Source organism: Pseudorasbora parva, chromosome 19, assembly GCF_024679245.1.
Source record: "Pseudorasbora parva isolate DD20220531a chromosome 19, ASM2467924v1, whole genome shotgun sequence".
Taxonomy (NCBI): Eukaryota; Metazoa; Chordata; class Actinopteri; order Cypriniformes; family Gobionidae; genus Pseudorasbora; species Pseudorasbora parva.
In genome coordinates, this window is record NC_090190.1 from 37,357,220 (window position 1) to 37,374,374 (window position 17,155).

Here is a 17,155-nt window from a genome sequence, read left to right on the forward strand (position 1 = left end):
AACATGGACTGCACAACATAGATCGCGTGTTTACTCACATCTTTCCCAGGTGGACCCTCGCGTCCAGGAACACCCTGCTTCCCATCTTCACCCTAATGTTCGCAATATGACAGGACAGCATTTATATGTACATATATTTATGAAGATTCTGGATGATTTATGGAGCATATATTAGTGCTGTTCACCAGCTCTGAATATGAATGGGCATTAATTATTGGATTTGGACCCAAATGTGGGGCGCAGAGCTGAAGTGGTTAAATTGCCATTGACTAACCTTTGACCCTGGAGGTCCTGGTTCCCCTCTGTGGCCTTTGAAACCCTGCAAAAGACAAAAATAAATGTGGATATTTTAACCTATAGATAATAATACCATGGTACACTTTTGTGAGGGAGAACAGCCCTGAAAGTCCAACTTTTCACAGAAATCCATCCGTTATGTACAGAATGAGAGACTCTTGATTAGGTTTGAATCATAACTCACAGGCATTCCTCTCAGTCCGTCTCGTCCTGATGTTCCCCGGCTCTCCTTGTTTACCCTACAAGCAGAAATAAAAGAATCATGTTTTTTTATGTTTCTGACTGTATATACAGAACTAAGTTTTGGATGGAGAATATCAGACTCATACTGGCTCTCCTGTTTCTCCTGGTCTGCCATCCTTTCCGGGTTTACCCATCATGCCCTTCAGGACAGAACATGTAAGATCAGACCGTGTGTAAGGGAAACAAAATCAGCATCATGTTTGTTCATTCCTGTTTTAGGAATTTTAGGTCACCAAGCTTTTAGCTTTAGGCTTAAGCTTTTTAAAAGTACTTTTATTCAACAAGGACAAAACTGATAAAACTGATTAAACAAAATACAGTCAAGACGAGTTATCAAAGAATTTTGGATAAAAGAACAGCATAACTGTTTTCAACATGAATGTCTATTGAGCATCAAATCAGCATATTAGAATGACTTCTGAAGAATCATGTGACACTGAAGACTGGAGTAATGATGCTGAAAATTCAGCTTTGCATCACATAAATACATTATATTTTAAACTATATTAAAAATAGAAAAGAGTTAGTAATAATAAACAGAATTGCTGTTTTTACTGTATTTTTATCAATTAGCCTTGTTGAGCAGAGGACCAAATCTTACCAAATCTCATCAACACAAACCTTTGAACGTTAGAGTGTGTTCTAAAAAACGTCAAGACATTTAAAAAAGAAAGAAAGAAACAATTGCACACCATTAGACCTGGCAGACCTGGAGGTCCCTGTATTCCCTTCAGTCCTTCTTTACCCTGGTAAAACACATTTGTGTGACTATCAATCATCAATAACATAAAACATACATTTTCCAGTCTGGCAATCCATCCATCTAATACACATTCAAATCACAGAACAAAACATATTAGCCATGCCTTTTCTCCAGGAGGCCCAGGTGATCCAATAGGTCCAGGGTTTCCATCATTACCCTATCGATACGGCAAAAATATATACATTTTTAGTATAGCTACTCAGTCTGGAAGTGTTCTTTCATGAGAGAGGAGTTTTAAAACACTCACAGGTTGACCCATGGCTCCTGCAGCCCCAGGATAACCAGGAGGTCCTGGGGCGCCCTGGGAAAATACAAGTCAATATGAGAAAGATGTGGCATAAGGATAAATAATGGTATGTCAAACTGTCTGAATATACATATAATGTGTGATTAAAATGGTAGGTGGACAGTACTTTTTCACCCTTGTCGCCATTTGTTCCTGGAGGACCTCGGTCACCTTTGACCCCCTGCAATGGAACCAATATAAGTTGTTAAAAACAAACAACAGACCTAGAGTGATACAATGCTGCCGGTTGACATATGCTTAAACAATATGTGTGTGTAATGTGTATAAATACTTTGCATTCTAACCTTGGTTCCATCAGCACCGGCAGGTCCTGCTGGTCCTGTTGGTCCAGGAGGACCCTGCAAAAGCCACCAGTTAAATCCCAATGACGACTCACAAAATTACCCTTAATTTGAGGCTTTAAATGGATGTAAACTGATTAAAATATTTATATTTCTCTTCTTTCAACTTCAGTTATGTTTCAGTACCATTAAGCTTAAAGAATAAAAATGTATTTCTGAATTATGATTCCTCACCGCATATCCATCCTGTCCGTTTTTCCCAGGTGGTCCAGTATGACCTTTGTCACCTGGAGGTCCTGGAGTACCTGGTTGTCCCGGTGGTCCAGCAGGACAATCTGAGCAAATATCCTGGGAAAAGGGCAAAGTTACAAGCTTAACAAGAATGGCAAGGCTAAAAAATTATCGAAATAAACCGACCAAATTATGCAAATACACATATTAAAGAGAGTTTTAATGGTGTAATGGAGCTTTAATTAATAAAATCGTACAGAAAATTAACTGCAAACTTACTAAAACTAGGACACAAGAGAGGCTTAGTAAGTATAAGTCAGAACTTACAGATGGTGTGACCCTACCCTGATCTGAATTATGCACTTTAATATAGATGTCCTTTAATGTGTCCTGTTCAGGATGGATGGATGGAAGGATGGAAGGATGGATGGATGGATGGATGGATAGGATTGGACTTGGATGGATTGGGGTGGATGGTTGGATGGAAGAGTGGATGGATAGATGGGTGGATGGAAGGGCAGATAGATGGAAGAATGGATGGAAGGGTGGATGGATTGGATGGATGGATGGATGGATAGGATTGGACTTGGATGGATTGGGGTGGATGGTTGGATGGAACAGTGGATGGATAGATGGGTGGATGGAAGGGCAGATAGATGGAAGAATGGATGGAAGGGTGGATGGATAGGATGGATGGATGGATGGATGGATGGATGGATGGATGGATGGATGGATGGATGGATGGATGGATGGGATTGGACTTGGATTGGGTGGATGGAAGGGCAGATAGATAAAAAAGTGGATGGAAGGGTGGATGGATAGGATGGATAGGATTGGATTGGACTTGGATGGATGGATGGATGGATGGATGGATGGGTGGATGGGTGGATGGGTGGATGGGTGGATGGATGGATGGATGGATGGATGGATGGATGGATGGATTGTATGATAGATGGATACATGTCTATTACCTTAAGATCAGAAAGGTCTGCAGCTTTTCCCTGGAAAATAAGTTGGGAATACGAAACTCAATCAAAAACATTATGCCTAATTTATAACCCAAACATATATGATAAATGTCAGCTGATTTTATGATTCCATACTTAAATGACAAACAGAAATCACTCACTGGTTCTCCAGGTGAGCCCTTCTCTCCAGGTCTGCCTGGTAAACCCTGCAGGCACACACACAGACACACACAGACACACGCACAGACACACAGACAGACACACAGACAGACACACACACAGACACACAGACACACAGACACACAGACACACACACACACACACACACACACACACACACACACACACACACACACACACACACACACACACACACACACACACACACACACACACACACACGTCAAACACATTCAAATCTTGTTAGTCACATACTGACACTGAATCCCCAAGGAGACTGAATGAGATCCACCAGAGAGCCGTGACACATATTGTGCAATTACAATATAATTACTGAAAGCTAAAGATGCTCCATGTGAGATACTGAATGACTGCTTTCTGTGTGGATTTAAACATTTTTAAACCATGTTGCTAAGTGGTTAAGCAGTAACTCTAAATGTAAGCAATATCAGTAGTAACATTTACATTACTACCTTACACCACTAATTTAGCATGTAGCAAACTACAGGCCCAAATTACAGTGTGTCTTTGATTGTGTTGCAGTTTTAATGACTCGTTTAGAAGTATTGATGCAAAACAAAACATGTAACATGGTGTACCCATGGCCATATGAATCATTTGATCCCAGCTCAGGTTAGCTTTAAGCTAATAATGCTACAAAACACTTGAATTGACCCATTGACCCTGTACAAGTAAATGAAACTGAATCTTACATTATGTCCAGCGGGTCCCTGTGGTCCGCTCACTCCTGGAGGTCCTCTCAAACCCTGAATATCAAACATGACATGTTACTTACGGGTGTTCTGTGAGCATCTGTCTTATTTGAAAGTGATATAAATATGAACGGATTGTTTACTGCGGCTCCTGTAGGCCCTGGAGGTCCGGCAGGCCCCTGAGAAAGAAAGAATATCAGTCAGCTATGAACAAAGAAATATGTGTCTCTATTTGTCTTCAGATCCATGAGCAAAAAAAGACACTAAACTTATTCAGAAATGGATAGAAAAGCTTTTGCTCAATAAAACATTTTCCATATTATGTGCTTGTATATGCATGTGTTTGATAAAACTAAAGTAAACAGCTAGCCTGGATGCCAGCCGAACTTAGCCCCGCCCACAACATTTTTAGGTCGGGCGGTTCGGTCTGGCCTCGCTTCATAGAGGAGTAATTATCCCCGAACAGAAACTGTTCGGACCAATGAAATCATCAGGGCGGGCTTTAGACGATGACGGACAGAAGATTAACAGTAACGTAATCATCACGTCATCAAAGGGGCTTGGATTATATTTGTTCAATTCTAAACGGAGAGCTTGTTTGTATATGCACTCACCTTCACAATTTCTCTCAGAAATGATGATCATGTTGGGTAAGTGCTCTGTGTATCATTAAATTATGTTATTTTTTTACAACACCGGCAAAGATTGTGTATTCCAGCGGCCGTGCAGACAGGTTTGCCAAGTTTTTACGACAAAGCTTACCAACTACTAGCCCTAAACAATAGCTTCTCGGGGGGTTCTCCGGGGGAAAATGGCGTTTGGGGGGTAAAATGTGTGTTATTTTGGCAAGGTTACTTGCTAAAATTCGCACTCATGGGTCTATATATCACATAATAGTCGCTTCAACCCGCAGTCATAGAAAACAACCCGCGGAAAAAACGCGGACTTAGCAACACAGTGCAGTTGAGCTCTGTTGACATTTGACAATGCGTCGCTCCGTTGCTCTGATTGGTTGTTGGTCTATCCAATTGAGGTCTTTCCTGGTTCGGTTGAAACGCCCCAAAATCACAGCCCAATGGAGCAGTTTCAGACTCATATTCTGACTAGAATTGAGTATGACCACATCAGACTAGTAAACAGATGGCATATGCACAGACAAACATGCATTTTTACAGTTACACTAGTTTCAATCAAATTTTAAAAAGTCAGTATAAATGTCAGTTTTTGGCCATAGCATTAGTGCTTATGTAAAAATGATGGCATTTTGATTGGATATGGCAATGGCAGAATAAGCAGATAAACTTTCACATGACTACATGTGTATGGGTGTGTTTCTGTACCTGGGGTCCAGTGGTTCCCTCTCCTGGTGGTCCTCTGTTTCCTGGCATTCCCTGCATTCCCTGTGGGCCAGGCAAACCCTAAAGCACAAAATAGAACATGATGAACAGGGCTAAATAATTATAATTCCACCTCCAATATAATAACTCTGTGTATTGCTGCAGAAGTTATCGATCTATCTATCCGAACATTGATTAATATATCTGAACATCTATCTATCTATCTGAACATCCATCCATCCATCCATCCATCCATCCATCCATCTACAAATATTTTAAGTCTCGTATGCTCAGGAGGGCTGCATTTATTTGCTCAAAAATACAGTAATATTGCAACATATAAAGAGGGTACAGAACATATGTAAGGAAAGAAGAACAGAAGGATGAATGGATGGATGGAAGGACAGATAGATGGAAGAGTGGATGGAAGGGTGGCCACCCTTTCCTTACATTTATCATCCATCCATCCATCATTAACATATAAAGTGGGTACAGAAAGTATTCAGACCCCCTTTGCTAAAATCATTTAAGTTCATCTTTTTCTCATTAATGTACACACAGCACCCCATATTGACAGAAAAACTGAATTGTTGACATTTTTGCAGATTTATTAAAAAAGAAAAACTGAAATATCACATGGCCCTAAGTATTCAGACCCTTTGCCGCGCCACTCATATATTTAACTCAGGTGCTGTCCATTTCTTCTGATCATCCTTGAGATGGTTCTACACTTTTATTTGAGTCCAGCTGTGTTTGATTATACCGATTGAACGTGATTAGGAAAGCCACACACCTGTCTATATAAGACCTTACAGCTCACAGTGAGAGAGACCTGAAAATGGCGGTCCACCAACGTTTACCATCCAACCTGACAGAACTGGAGAGGATCTCTGCAAGGAGGAATGGCAGAGGATCCTCAAATCCAGGAGTAAAAAACCTGTTGCATCTTTCCCAAAAAGACTCATGGCTGTATTAGATAGAAAGGGTGCTTCTACTGAATACTGAGCAAATGGTCTGAATACTTACGACCATGTGATGTATGTATAATATGTGATATAATATTTTTTTATAAATCTGCAAAAATGTCAACAATTCTATGCTTTTCTTTCAATTTAAGGTGATGTGTGTACATTAATGAGAAAAAAATGAACTTAAATGATTTTTAGCAAATGCTGGAATATAACAGAGTAAAAAATGCAAGGGGGTCTGAATACTTTCCGTACCCACTGTATTCAGCATTATTTCTTCTCACATGATCCTTCAGAAATCATTCTAATATGAATATTTATAATTTTGTGAAATCATTTTTGTAAAAATATATGCCAGGATTCTTTGTTAAAAAGAACATTTATTTGAAGCAGAAATATTTTGTAACATTATTAATTCAGTTTAAAGTTACAGTAAAAGACATTACTGTAACTTTTGATTAATTTCATGAATTCTTGCTGATTAAATGTTTTTTTTTTTTAAATAGCTTACAGACTGTAAACTTTTAATGTACATCCTGTATTCATTAAGTCTTACATGTATATATAGCACTGGTATAGCACTTATTGCTATAAAAGCACAGTAGAAATGCATATCTTGTACTTTTCCCCAAGAAAACTTTTTAGCTATAATTATCTGGTTGTCTGAAAATATTCAGTAAAACCATCACATAAATGAAATGCAGTGATTCAGCTTTTGCCTCTGGAGAACACACACCTGCTCATAATACAAAAAAACACCCAAAAATATATTTCATGCTGATGCAAGATAAAATTAAGTCTGTTTCTTGTAACAAGACAAAGAAACACATAGAGGTCTCATTACCTTCAGTCCGGGAGGTCCGGCGGGACCTGGGGATCCTGTATCACCCTGTAATTATAGAGAGCAGATTACTAGTGTGCTTCTGGCTATCTTTTATTAGTCCTTTCACTTTCCCTCTCACAAAATGATATTTAGTTTATTTTTATGAATGGTTATTTCATTCCAAGTCTTTTAAGGTCATACAGTAGCTTTGTGAGACAAACAGACTGAGATTTAAGTGATGATTAACTGAAAATCACCAATGGTGCCGTTTGGTTTGGTGCCAATAATACACTTTACAAATTCATTTATTTGATCATTATACACACACATGTTAAAAAGCATGTATCTCTGTTGTATATGCTGCATATGTGTGCATATTTGTAAAAAAAAAAAAAAGAGCTGTAACTATAAACCAACCCCAGTTCCCCTGTAACACCTGCAGCCACAGTCTTATTGACTCATTAGTTTAATGTGTGGTCGTTTTATGCTCCACGTTTCAGTGCTTTAAACCACAATCAGCAAATATAAATGGAAAAAGTTTGGGTAAACAAATTTAAGATTCTCCAGAGCACAAGATGTAAACAGTTTGATGCTTATTAAATGCAATGCTACACGCTCATGATGGGAACCCGTAAAACAAGAATGAAACAAAACGCATGCCCTTTTCTTCTAAAGCTAATTGCAGATTCATTTTGAGAATCCACATAGAACATTGTAGCAAAGTCACATCAGTAACAAAATATTATGCATGTTAGCAAACTAATGAATCACAAGATGAAGGCATTACCTTTGCTCCCTCTTTTCCTTTTCCCGGCAAACCTATTTCTCCTCTTAAACCAGGCTCACCGGGTGGACCAGGGGGTCCAGAAAGACCATCTTTACCTGCATCTCCCTGGTGGGATATAAATAGCCATAAAGACAGAGTTTAGTAGAAAAAAAATTGTCCCTTCAACAAATTCTGATTCAGACAGGGTAAATTGTGATTCATAATTATAAATAAATTGATACAATAATCCATTGATAATCCAAAACATTATGGCCACCTGGCTGATATGCTGTTGGTCCTTCATGTGCTGCCAAAACCCATGGAGGCATTGACTGGCATCTGGCACATCTGGCACAAGACATTAGCAGCAGATCTTTTAAATCCTGTAATTTGCTAGGTGGAGTCGACATGGATCGAACTTTTTAATCCAGTACAGGCTCAAATTACAGATGATCAACTGGATTGAGATCTGGGGAATCTGGAGGCCAGGGCAACACCTTGAACTCTTCATCCTGTTCCTCAAACCGTTCCTGAACAATGTGTGCAGTGTGTCAGGGTGCATTATCCTGCTGTTTGATGCGACTTCCAGCAGGGAACACTTCTGTCATGAATGGTTTCTTAGTCCGCAACCATCTTGAGGTAGGTGGCACGTGTCAAATTTAAGTCCACATGAATGGCCGGACTCAGGGTTTCCCAGCAGAACATTGCACAGAACATCACGCTACCTCCACCGGCTTGTCTTCATCCCCCAATGCATCCTGGTTTCATCATTCCCTCAGGTTAACGCTGCCCACTTACATGGCTCTTTTATGTGATATAAAAGAAAACGGGAATCAATGGACAAGGCGACATTCTTCCACTCCTCCACGAGCCAATTGTAGGTGCTTTCAACAGTAGACAGGATTCTTCATAGGCACTCTGATTGGTCTGCAGCTACGCAGCCCCATACACAACATAGTGTGATGCCTGGTGTGCTGTGACACATCCCTTCCGTAACAATCATTACAATTTTGTGTGACTGATACCACAGTAGACCTTCTGTTGGCTCAGCCCAGATGGGATAGCCTGCATTGCCCTCGTGCATCGATGAGCCTTGGCCACCCAACGCCCTATCGCCAGTTTGTGGTTTGTCCCTCCTCTGACACTGTTGGTAAATTCTCAGCACTGCTGAATGGGAGCAACTGACAAACCTTCCCATTTCAGAGATCCTCTGACTCAGTCGCCTTGCAATAATAATTTGGCCCTCAGTCGCTCAGATCGTTAAGGCTTCAACATACTCCGCAAGAACAGAGAAAAAAGTTCTCGCTCCCAGAGCTGTGAGAACAAAATGACGTCATGTTGTTCTCACAGCTCTGGTTTGGGAGTTCTCGCAGCTTGTTCTCGACACATCGCATGAGCAGAACTTTTTTCTTGCGGGTCTCCGAGAACGTTGTGTGATTGGTCATACATTTAAAGTGGCCGTGGTTAATGCGGAGAAACGCAGATGATCGGCACCTGCTTTTCTCGTGAAGTATGAATGTACTGGCCAGAACGATATTTGTTCTTGTTCTTGCCACCTCGAGAAAACAAACAAATTTCTTTGTTCTTGCAGAGTATGTTTCAAGCTTTATTCCTGCCCATTTCTTCTGCATCCAACGCATTTATTATTAGCACTGATTGTCTGCTTGCCATCTAATCTACCCGGACCTTTAATATATGATCTTGTTCGGAGAAGATCAATGATATTTGCTTCACCTGTGACTGGTCATAATGATTGTAATAGCTGATTATTTAGTTTCCGTACCTTCTCTCCTCTCTGTCCAGCGATACCAGGTGGACCTATGCTGCCTGGAATACCCTGAAAAATACATATACAAGATTTACATTGGCAAAGACACAAAACAATCACTTCAAACCCCCCCCATAAAAGTTCATTATAAAGCTAAAGAAAAGTTAAAAAAGTTATAAAATGAGATCACAAGAAAACAATGAGATAACATGTTTATACTGTATGACACTATAAACACACTGCAAAAATGCTCTTCTTACTTAGTAATTTGTTCTTGTTTCTAGTATAAATATCTAATAATTCTTAAATTAAGATGCATTTACTATACAAGTAATAAGACATAAGATATTTTTTCTTGTTTTGTTGAACATAAAATCAAAATGAAGTGAGTTTTTGCATAAAACAGGCAAAATTATCTGCCAATGGTGTAGATTATTTTTCTCACCCCATTGGCAGATAATTTTGCCTGTTTTAAGCAAAAACTCACTTCATTTAGATTTTTTTCCCCCCAGGAAACAAATCTTATGTAATTTTACTTATCTATTAAATACACCTTGATTTAAGAATATGTATTTATTTAGACTGGAAACAAGAAAAAAAAATACTAAATAAGAAGAGCATTTTTTGCAGTGCATTTACACATTTGACACAAATTGTATGTTTCCTGAAATTTATCTTACATTTTTTATGTCAAAAAAAGGACGATTTTTAAGAACGTACCACGTTGCCTGGCAGCCCTCTGAGCCCCTGAGGGCCCATCAATCCGGGCGGACCCTAAAGACAGTGAAGAGTTTGACAGTGAAAAGTACAGGAAACAAAAAGATTGCATCATGTGTGAAAAGAAGACACACTCACTGGGTCTCCATGTCTCCCTGCCTCTCCTTTATCACCAGCATCACCCTTAGGGCCCTGTCCACACCAACAAGAGGAAGACATCAGACAGATGTGTGTGGAATACAGAAGACACATCTCAATGTCTCTAAAACATTTTCACAGGTATGACTAGAATATGAAGGTTAAGGATGAAAAATGATCAGTATATTCAGTAGATTGTCTGATGTGAATGAAAGCATCTGAGATGGTTAAAGGATTGTTTCTGGTTTACCGCAGGTCCTGAATGCCCTCTGAATCCCTGCTCTCCAGGAAGTCCTCTCTGACCCTGGGAATATCACAGATTATTTTAGTAACAAGTAACAAGACTGAATTTATGCTGTAGTATCTTCAAAGTGTGTAATGTGTTTAAATATTCAGCCACGGTGACTTTGAAATCTCATAAAGTTTACGCTGCACTCCAGAAATGAAACCTGGCTCACTTTTAAGATGACGTTCAGGGCAGTTTCTCTGACAGAAATGATTGCATTTGGCTGAACTAGTGAGAACTGCAGTAATTCAACAGAGATTTCTCATTTCACACTAATAAATTCAGCTGAGAGCAGATGCATCATCGTAACAAGCTTGTCTGTGTTTCTGTAAATGATGCAGCACTTGGTGTCTGGACTATTTTATTAGATGTGTGCATGACCGAGAGAGCTTTCATGAGTTCAGCTACAAAAATATAATGTATATAATATAATATAATAAGAGTGGGAGGGCCAAAGACGAGCAGGCCATGATGTCAATATGACCACATAAATATTAATTAACCCACACTAATCTTTCTAGACATTTTGGTTATGTTATCTAATTAATATTCATCAGCAAAAGTTTCTGTTGATATTTATAAACTGATGTCCTGTGAAGATGTGCTTGAATTGTCTGCCCTTTTAGACTGTATTTGGTTTTTCTTTATTTGATATTTCAATATTAATTAGTCACGAGATCAAGTATGCAGAAAAGCTCATCTTGGAGATGTCAAAACTGAAATGTCAAAAACTTAAGAAAAAAAACACATTTAACCATCTGCAGTAAATGTCAATAGCACTGATCTGTGTATAGATGCTCGGCGGGGCAAAAAGGCAACTTCACCTGTTTTAAAATATATTATCAGGTGCTAAAACTATTGCAAATTATGACCTATAGCATTTTAATGTGAGCCTGCGGAGGTACATAATATCAGCTGACAGGATGCAACTCCCCTGACCTTCAGGTTTATTAATATTCCCTCATGCAACGTTGAATCCCTTAATATCTATTGTCAGATAATGCATGAAACACTTCAGGTTGCCGGTCTCAGAAATGAAACGCACATATTTCGCACATAGTTCCCTTTCAAGTGTACTTGCCTCATGATTTCTCAAACTGACAGCAGACTTTGTTATGTCGGCATTATGAACGCAGTAATGACAGTAGCAACATGATGCTATGAATGAAATCCTTTTTAGAGGCAGAAGACTAGTACAACCAAACCTGACTCGCTATTGCCCTCTTGAGATGATTCATGCAACCTGGAAAAAGTTACTCCATTACATACAAAATTATTCTGTAAGTGTTAGAAACCATAAAAGCTTACCATCTCGCCTGGTTTTCCTTGATCTCCTTTCTCTCCCTTCTCTCCAGGCTTGCCCTAAAGATGAGGAAATGTACAATGTAAATGTAAAAGAGGAAAAATATGTGGTTCATTATATGATACAGTGGCCCTAAAAACTTAAACATGAGTGCATTAAATAAAAGACAGCATAAACACGCTTAAATACATTTATCAATAGATATAATCAAAATATATATTAACAAACTATCCTCAAAATATATTAAAATCAAGAAAAAAACTATGACTTACTGGTTCGCCAGGTTCAGGAATCACATTGGCCACCTAAAGAAAATAAAAACACATCACAAATACTGTGAATTAAAGAGACACATTCATCAGCAATCATGATAAAATGCAAAAAAACATGAACAAATGTGAGATTTTATAATGGTCTTATCTATCTATTCTCATTTATTAATCTGATATATTACTTTCATCAGAAATAAGATGATTTAATTCGGATTACAGTGCAATCGTCATTTTGCGCCGCCATGTTTCTACAGTAGCGCTAAAAGGACAAACTGCTCTACAGAGCGCTAGTTACTCTCTGCTGTCACAGACAACAACATCTTTGTCCTGTGTTGGCCACCGTAGATTCTCTATTGAAACTCACAAACTCACTGTAAGATGCCGCTAAAAATAACACAGTACACCTTTAAGAAAATGTTTGGGTTTTGCAGGTTATTAAAGGAACCCACCAATTTTTTTTTTCTTGTTGTTGAAAATAGGCTGATTTTCCAAGTCCCTTAAAGTTAAACAGTTGAGTTTCACCGTTTTGAATCCATTTAGCCGATCTCTGTATCTGGCGAGAGCACTTTTAGCATAGCTTAGCATACATCATTGAATCGGATTAGACCATTACGTCTACCCTAGCATCACGTTCAAAAAAATGACTAAGGCAAAGACTTTCAATATTTTCCTATTGACACCAAAATGTTAGAAACCAGTAAGGATTCACAATTCCCTATTCCAACTACAACCCTAACTAATATGCATTAAACATTATTAAAGACAAGTAACTGTAGTTTTCAGGTAGAGAAATGTAAAATAGCATTGCAAAAGTTATTCAGTCAAGAGCAGTGAGGGTCACACCTGACCCTAACTTTACCCTTAAACTGACCCACACCACCACACCTGACCCTAACTTTACCCTTAAACTGACCCACACCACCACACCTGACCCTAACTTTACCCTTAAACTTACCCACACCACCACACCTGACCCTAACTTTACCCTTAAACTTACCCACACCACCACACCTGACCCTAACTTTACCCTTAAACTTACCCACACCACCACACCTGACCCTAACTTTACCCTTAAACTTACCCACACCACCACACCTGACCCTAACTTTACCCTTAAACTGACCCACACCACCACACCTGACCCTAACTTTACCCTTAAACTTACCCACACCACCACACCTGACCCTTACTTTACCCTTAAACTGACCCACACCACCACACCTGTCCCTAACTTTACCCTTAAACTGACCCACACCACCACACCTGACTCTAACTTTACCCTTAAACTGACCCACACCACCACACCTGTCCCTAACTTTACCCTTAAACTGACCCACACCACCACACCTGACCCTAACTTTACCCTTAAACTGACCCACACCACCACACCTGTCCCTAACTTTACCCTTAAACTTACCCACACCACCACACCTGTCTCTAACTTTACCCTTAAACTTACCCACACCACCACACCTGACCCTAACTTTACCCTTAAACTTACCCACACCACCACACCTAACCCTAACTTTACCCTTAAACTGACCCACACCACCACACCTGACCCTAACTTTACCCTTAAACTGACCCACACCACCACACCTGACCCTAACTTTACCCTTAAACTGACCCACACCACCACACCTGTCCCTAACTTTACCCTTAAACTGACCCACACCACCACACCTGACCCTAACTTTACCCTTAAACTTACCCACACCACCACACCTGACCCTAACTTTACCCTTAAACTGACCCACACCACCACACCTGACTCTAACTTTACCCTTAAACTTACCCACACCACCACACCTAACCCTTACTTTACCCTTAAACTGACCCATACCACCACACCTGACCCTAACTTTACCCTTAAACTGACCCACACCACCACACCTGTCTCTAACTTTACCCTTAAACTGACCCACACCACCACACCTGACCCTAACTTTACCCTTAAACTTACCCACACCACCACACCTGACCCTAACTTTACCCTTAAACTTACCCACACCACCACACCTGACCCTAACTTTACCCTTAAACTTACCCACACCACCACACCTGACCCTAACTTTACCCTTAAACTGACCCACACCACCACACCTGACCTAACTTTACCCTTAAACTTACCCACACCACCACACCTGACCCTAACTTTACCCTTAAACTTACCCACACCACCACACCTGACCTAACTTTACCCTTAAACTTACCCACACCACCACACCTGTCCCTAACTTTACCCTTAAACTGACCCACACCACCACACCTGACCCTAACTTTACCCTTAAACTTACCCACACCACCACACCTGACCCTAACTTTACCCTTAAACTTACCCACACCACCACACCTGACCCTAACTTTACCCTAAACTTACCCACACCACCACACCTGACCCTAACTTTACCCTTAAACTTACCCACACCTGACCCTAACTTTACCCTTAAACTGACCCACACCACCACACCTGTCCCTAACTTTACCCTTAAACTGACCCACACCACCACACCTGACCCTAACTTTACCCTTAAACTTACCCACACCACCACACCTGACCCTAACTTTACCCTTAAACTGACCCACACCACCACACCTGACTCTAACTTTACCCTTAAACTTACCCACACCACCACACCTAACCCTTACTTTACCCTTAAACTGACCCACACCACCACACCTGACCCTAACTTTACCCTTAAACTGACCCACACCACCACACCTGACCCTAACTTTACCCTTAAACTTACCCACACCACCACACCTGATCCTAACTTTACCCTTAAACTGACCCACACCACCACACCTGACCCTAACTTTACCCTTAAACTTACCCACACCACCACACCTGACCTAACTTTACCCTTAAACTTACCCACACCACCACACCTGACCTAACTTTACCCTTAAACTTACCCACACCACCACACCTGACCCTAACTTTACCCTTAAACTTACCCACACCACCACACCTGACCCTAACTTTACCCTTAAACTTACCCACACCACCACACCTGACCCTAACTTTACCCTTAAACTGACCCACACCACCACACCTGACCTAACTTTACCCTTAAACTTACCCACACCACCACACCTGTCCCTAACTTTACCCTTAAACTGACCCACACCACCACACCTGACCCTAACTTTACCCTTAAACTTACCCACACCACCACACCTGACCCTAACTTTACCCTTAAACTTACCCACACCACCACACCTGACCTAACTTTACCCTTAAACTTACCCACACCACCACACCTGTCCCTAACTTTACCCTTAAACTGACCCACACCACCACACCTGACCCTAACTTTACCCTTAAACTTACCCACACCACCACACCTGACCCTAACTTTACCCTTAAACTTACCCACACCACCACACCTGACCCTAACTTTACCCTTAAACTTACCCACACCTGACCCTAACTTTACCCGTATCCACCTCAATATCCGTAAAAGTTTTTGCAATTCAATATGAACACAGTAAGTACATTGTACTTATTTTTTTTTTATGCAAGTACATTGTATCTAAGGCCACCTATTGTAAAGTTGAGCCTTGCATTGTAGCCAACTGGCAATTTACACCATCTCATATACTCGCTACCGTTTTTAATCGCATTTAGTATATGATGCAATAATGTACTTACATTGCCTGGGACCCCGGCTGGACCCCTGGGGCCCACCTCACCCTGTAAGAATGAAAAACATTCACAGAGAGAGGTTATATCCTCATCCTGTCAGCATTTTAATTATCTCATTAACAACCTCATGCCCCCAGGACATCACTGACAGTTTAATCTTGAATGTGTGAAACCCACAGCAACACGTGGTCCAAAATGGTCCTCTGTTAACCTTTTAACTGTTAATGTTTATATCACAAATGGCATTGTGCAGAGGTGACATGTAGGCAAAAAAACACATTTATTTTAGTCATCAAATTAAATGTATTGACTACACTATCATTCAAAAGTTGTTTTAATGTTTTTTTAAAATGATTACCAAAACTGCATTTATTTGATAAAAAATGCAGTAAAAATAGCAATATTGTACACTATTATTACATTTCAAAATAACATGAAAAAACAAACAAAAACAAAAAACATTTAAAAAAATGTAAGTTATTCTTGTGATATCTATCAGTAAGATTTTAGATCTCTTATGCTCAGAAATGTTGTATCAAAAATACAATAATACTGTAAAATATCAGTACAGTTTAAAACAACTGTTTTCTATTTGAATACATTTGAATTGCAACTTATGTCTGTGACATATATTTATGTCACTCCAGTCTTCGGTGTCAAATGATCCTTTAGAAATCATTCTAATATGATGATTTGGTGCTTAAGTAACATTTATTAATATTATCAATGTTGAAAAGTTTTGTGAAAACTGATACATTTTTCTTAGGATTCTTTGATGGAAACAAAGTTCAAACTAAAAGCATTTATTTGAAATTGAAATCTATTGTAAGTGTCTCTTTTCATCAGTTTAATGCATCCTTGCTGGATACAAGTGTTAATCGGATATCAATCTTACTTACTAAATATATATTCACATTTCCAATTGTCTTTTTTGCTTCTCACCTTGTCTCCTTTCTCTCCTTTTGAGCCAGTAGGTCCATCTTTTCCTCTCTCCCCCTAAAAAACAGAAAAAAGTATGACTCAAACACAACTAGATCAAAAAAGACACAAACTGACATTAATAAGACTAATATCTTACATTTGTCCTCGCCATCTTTAGTGAAATATAGGCTGAACATGTTTTTATGAAAAGCATCTAAGTGAAC

General features: G+C 39.7%; 1 protein-coding gene across 1 annotated transcript in view; it reads right to left on the reverse strand.

Annotated features, from left to right (window-relative positions):
* col22a1 (collagen, type XXII, alpha 1) overlaps positions 1–17,155 on the reverse strand; it is an 84,888-nt gene that overhangs the window by 5,634 nt on the left and 62,099 nt on the right. Inside the window, 26 exon segments of the mRNA XM_067426624.1 lie at positions 39–92; positions 275–319; positions 482–511; positions 513–536; positions 627–680; positions 1,233–1,286; positions 1,407–1,460; positions 1,551–1,604; positions 1,717–1,770; positions 1,895–1,948; positions 2,126–2,239; positions 3,094–3,123; positions 3,252–3,296; positions 3,984–4,037; positions 4,127–4,162; positions 5,324–5,401; positions 7,133–7,177; positions 7,899–8,003; positions 9,661–9,714; positions 10,366–10,419; positions 10,501–10,554; positions 10,751–10,804; positions 12,095–12,148; positions 12,362–12,394; positions 16,017–16,058; positions 16,953–17,006. Of these exon segments, the coding sequence (XP_067282725.1) occupies positions 39–92; positions 275–319; positions 482–511; positions 513–536; positions 627–680; positions 1,233–1,286; positions 1,407–1,460; positions 1,551–1,604; positions 1,717–1,770; positions 1,895–1,948; positions 2,126–2,239; positions 3,094–3,123; positions 3,252–3,296; positions 3,984–4,037; positions 4,127–4,162; positions 5,324–5,401; positions 7,133–7,177; positions 7,899–8,003; positions 9,661–9,714; positions 10,366–10,419; positions 10,501–10,554; positions 10,751–10,804; positions 12,095–12,148; positions 12,362–12,394; positions 16,017–16,058; positions 16,953–17,006 (1,383 nt within the window).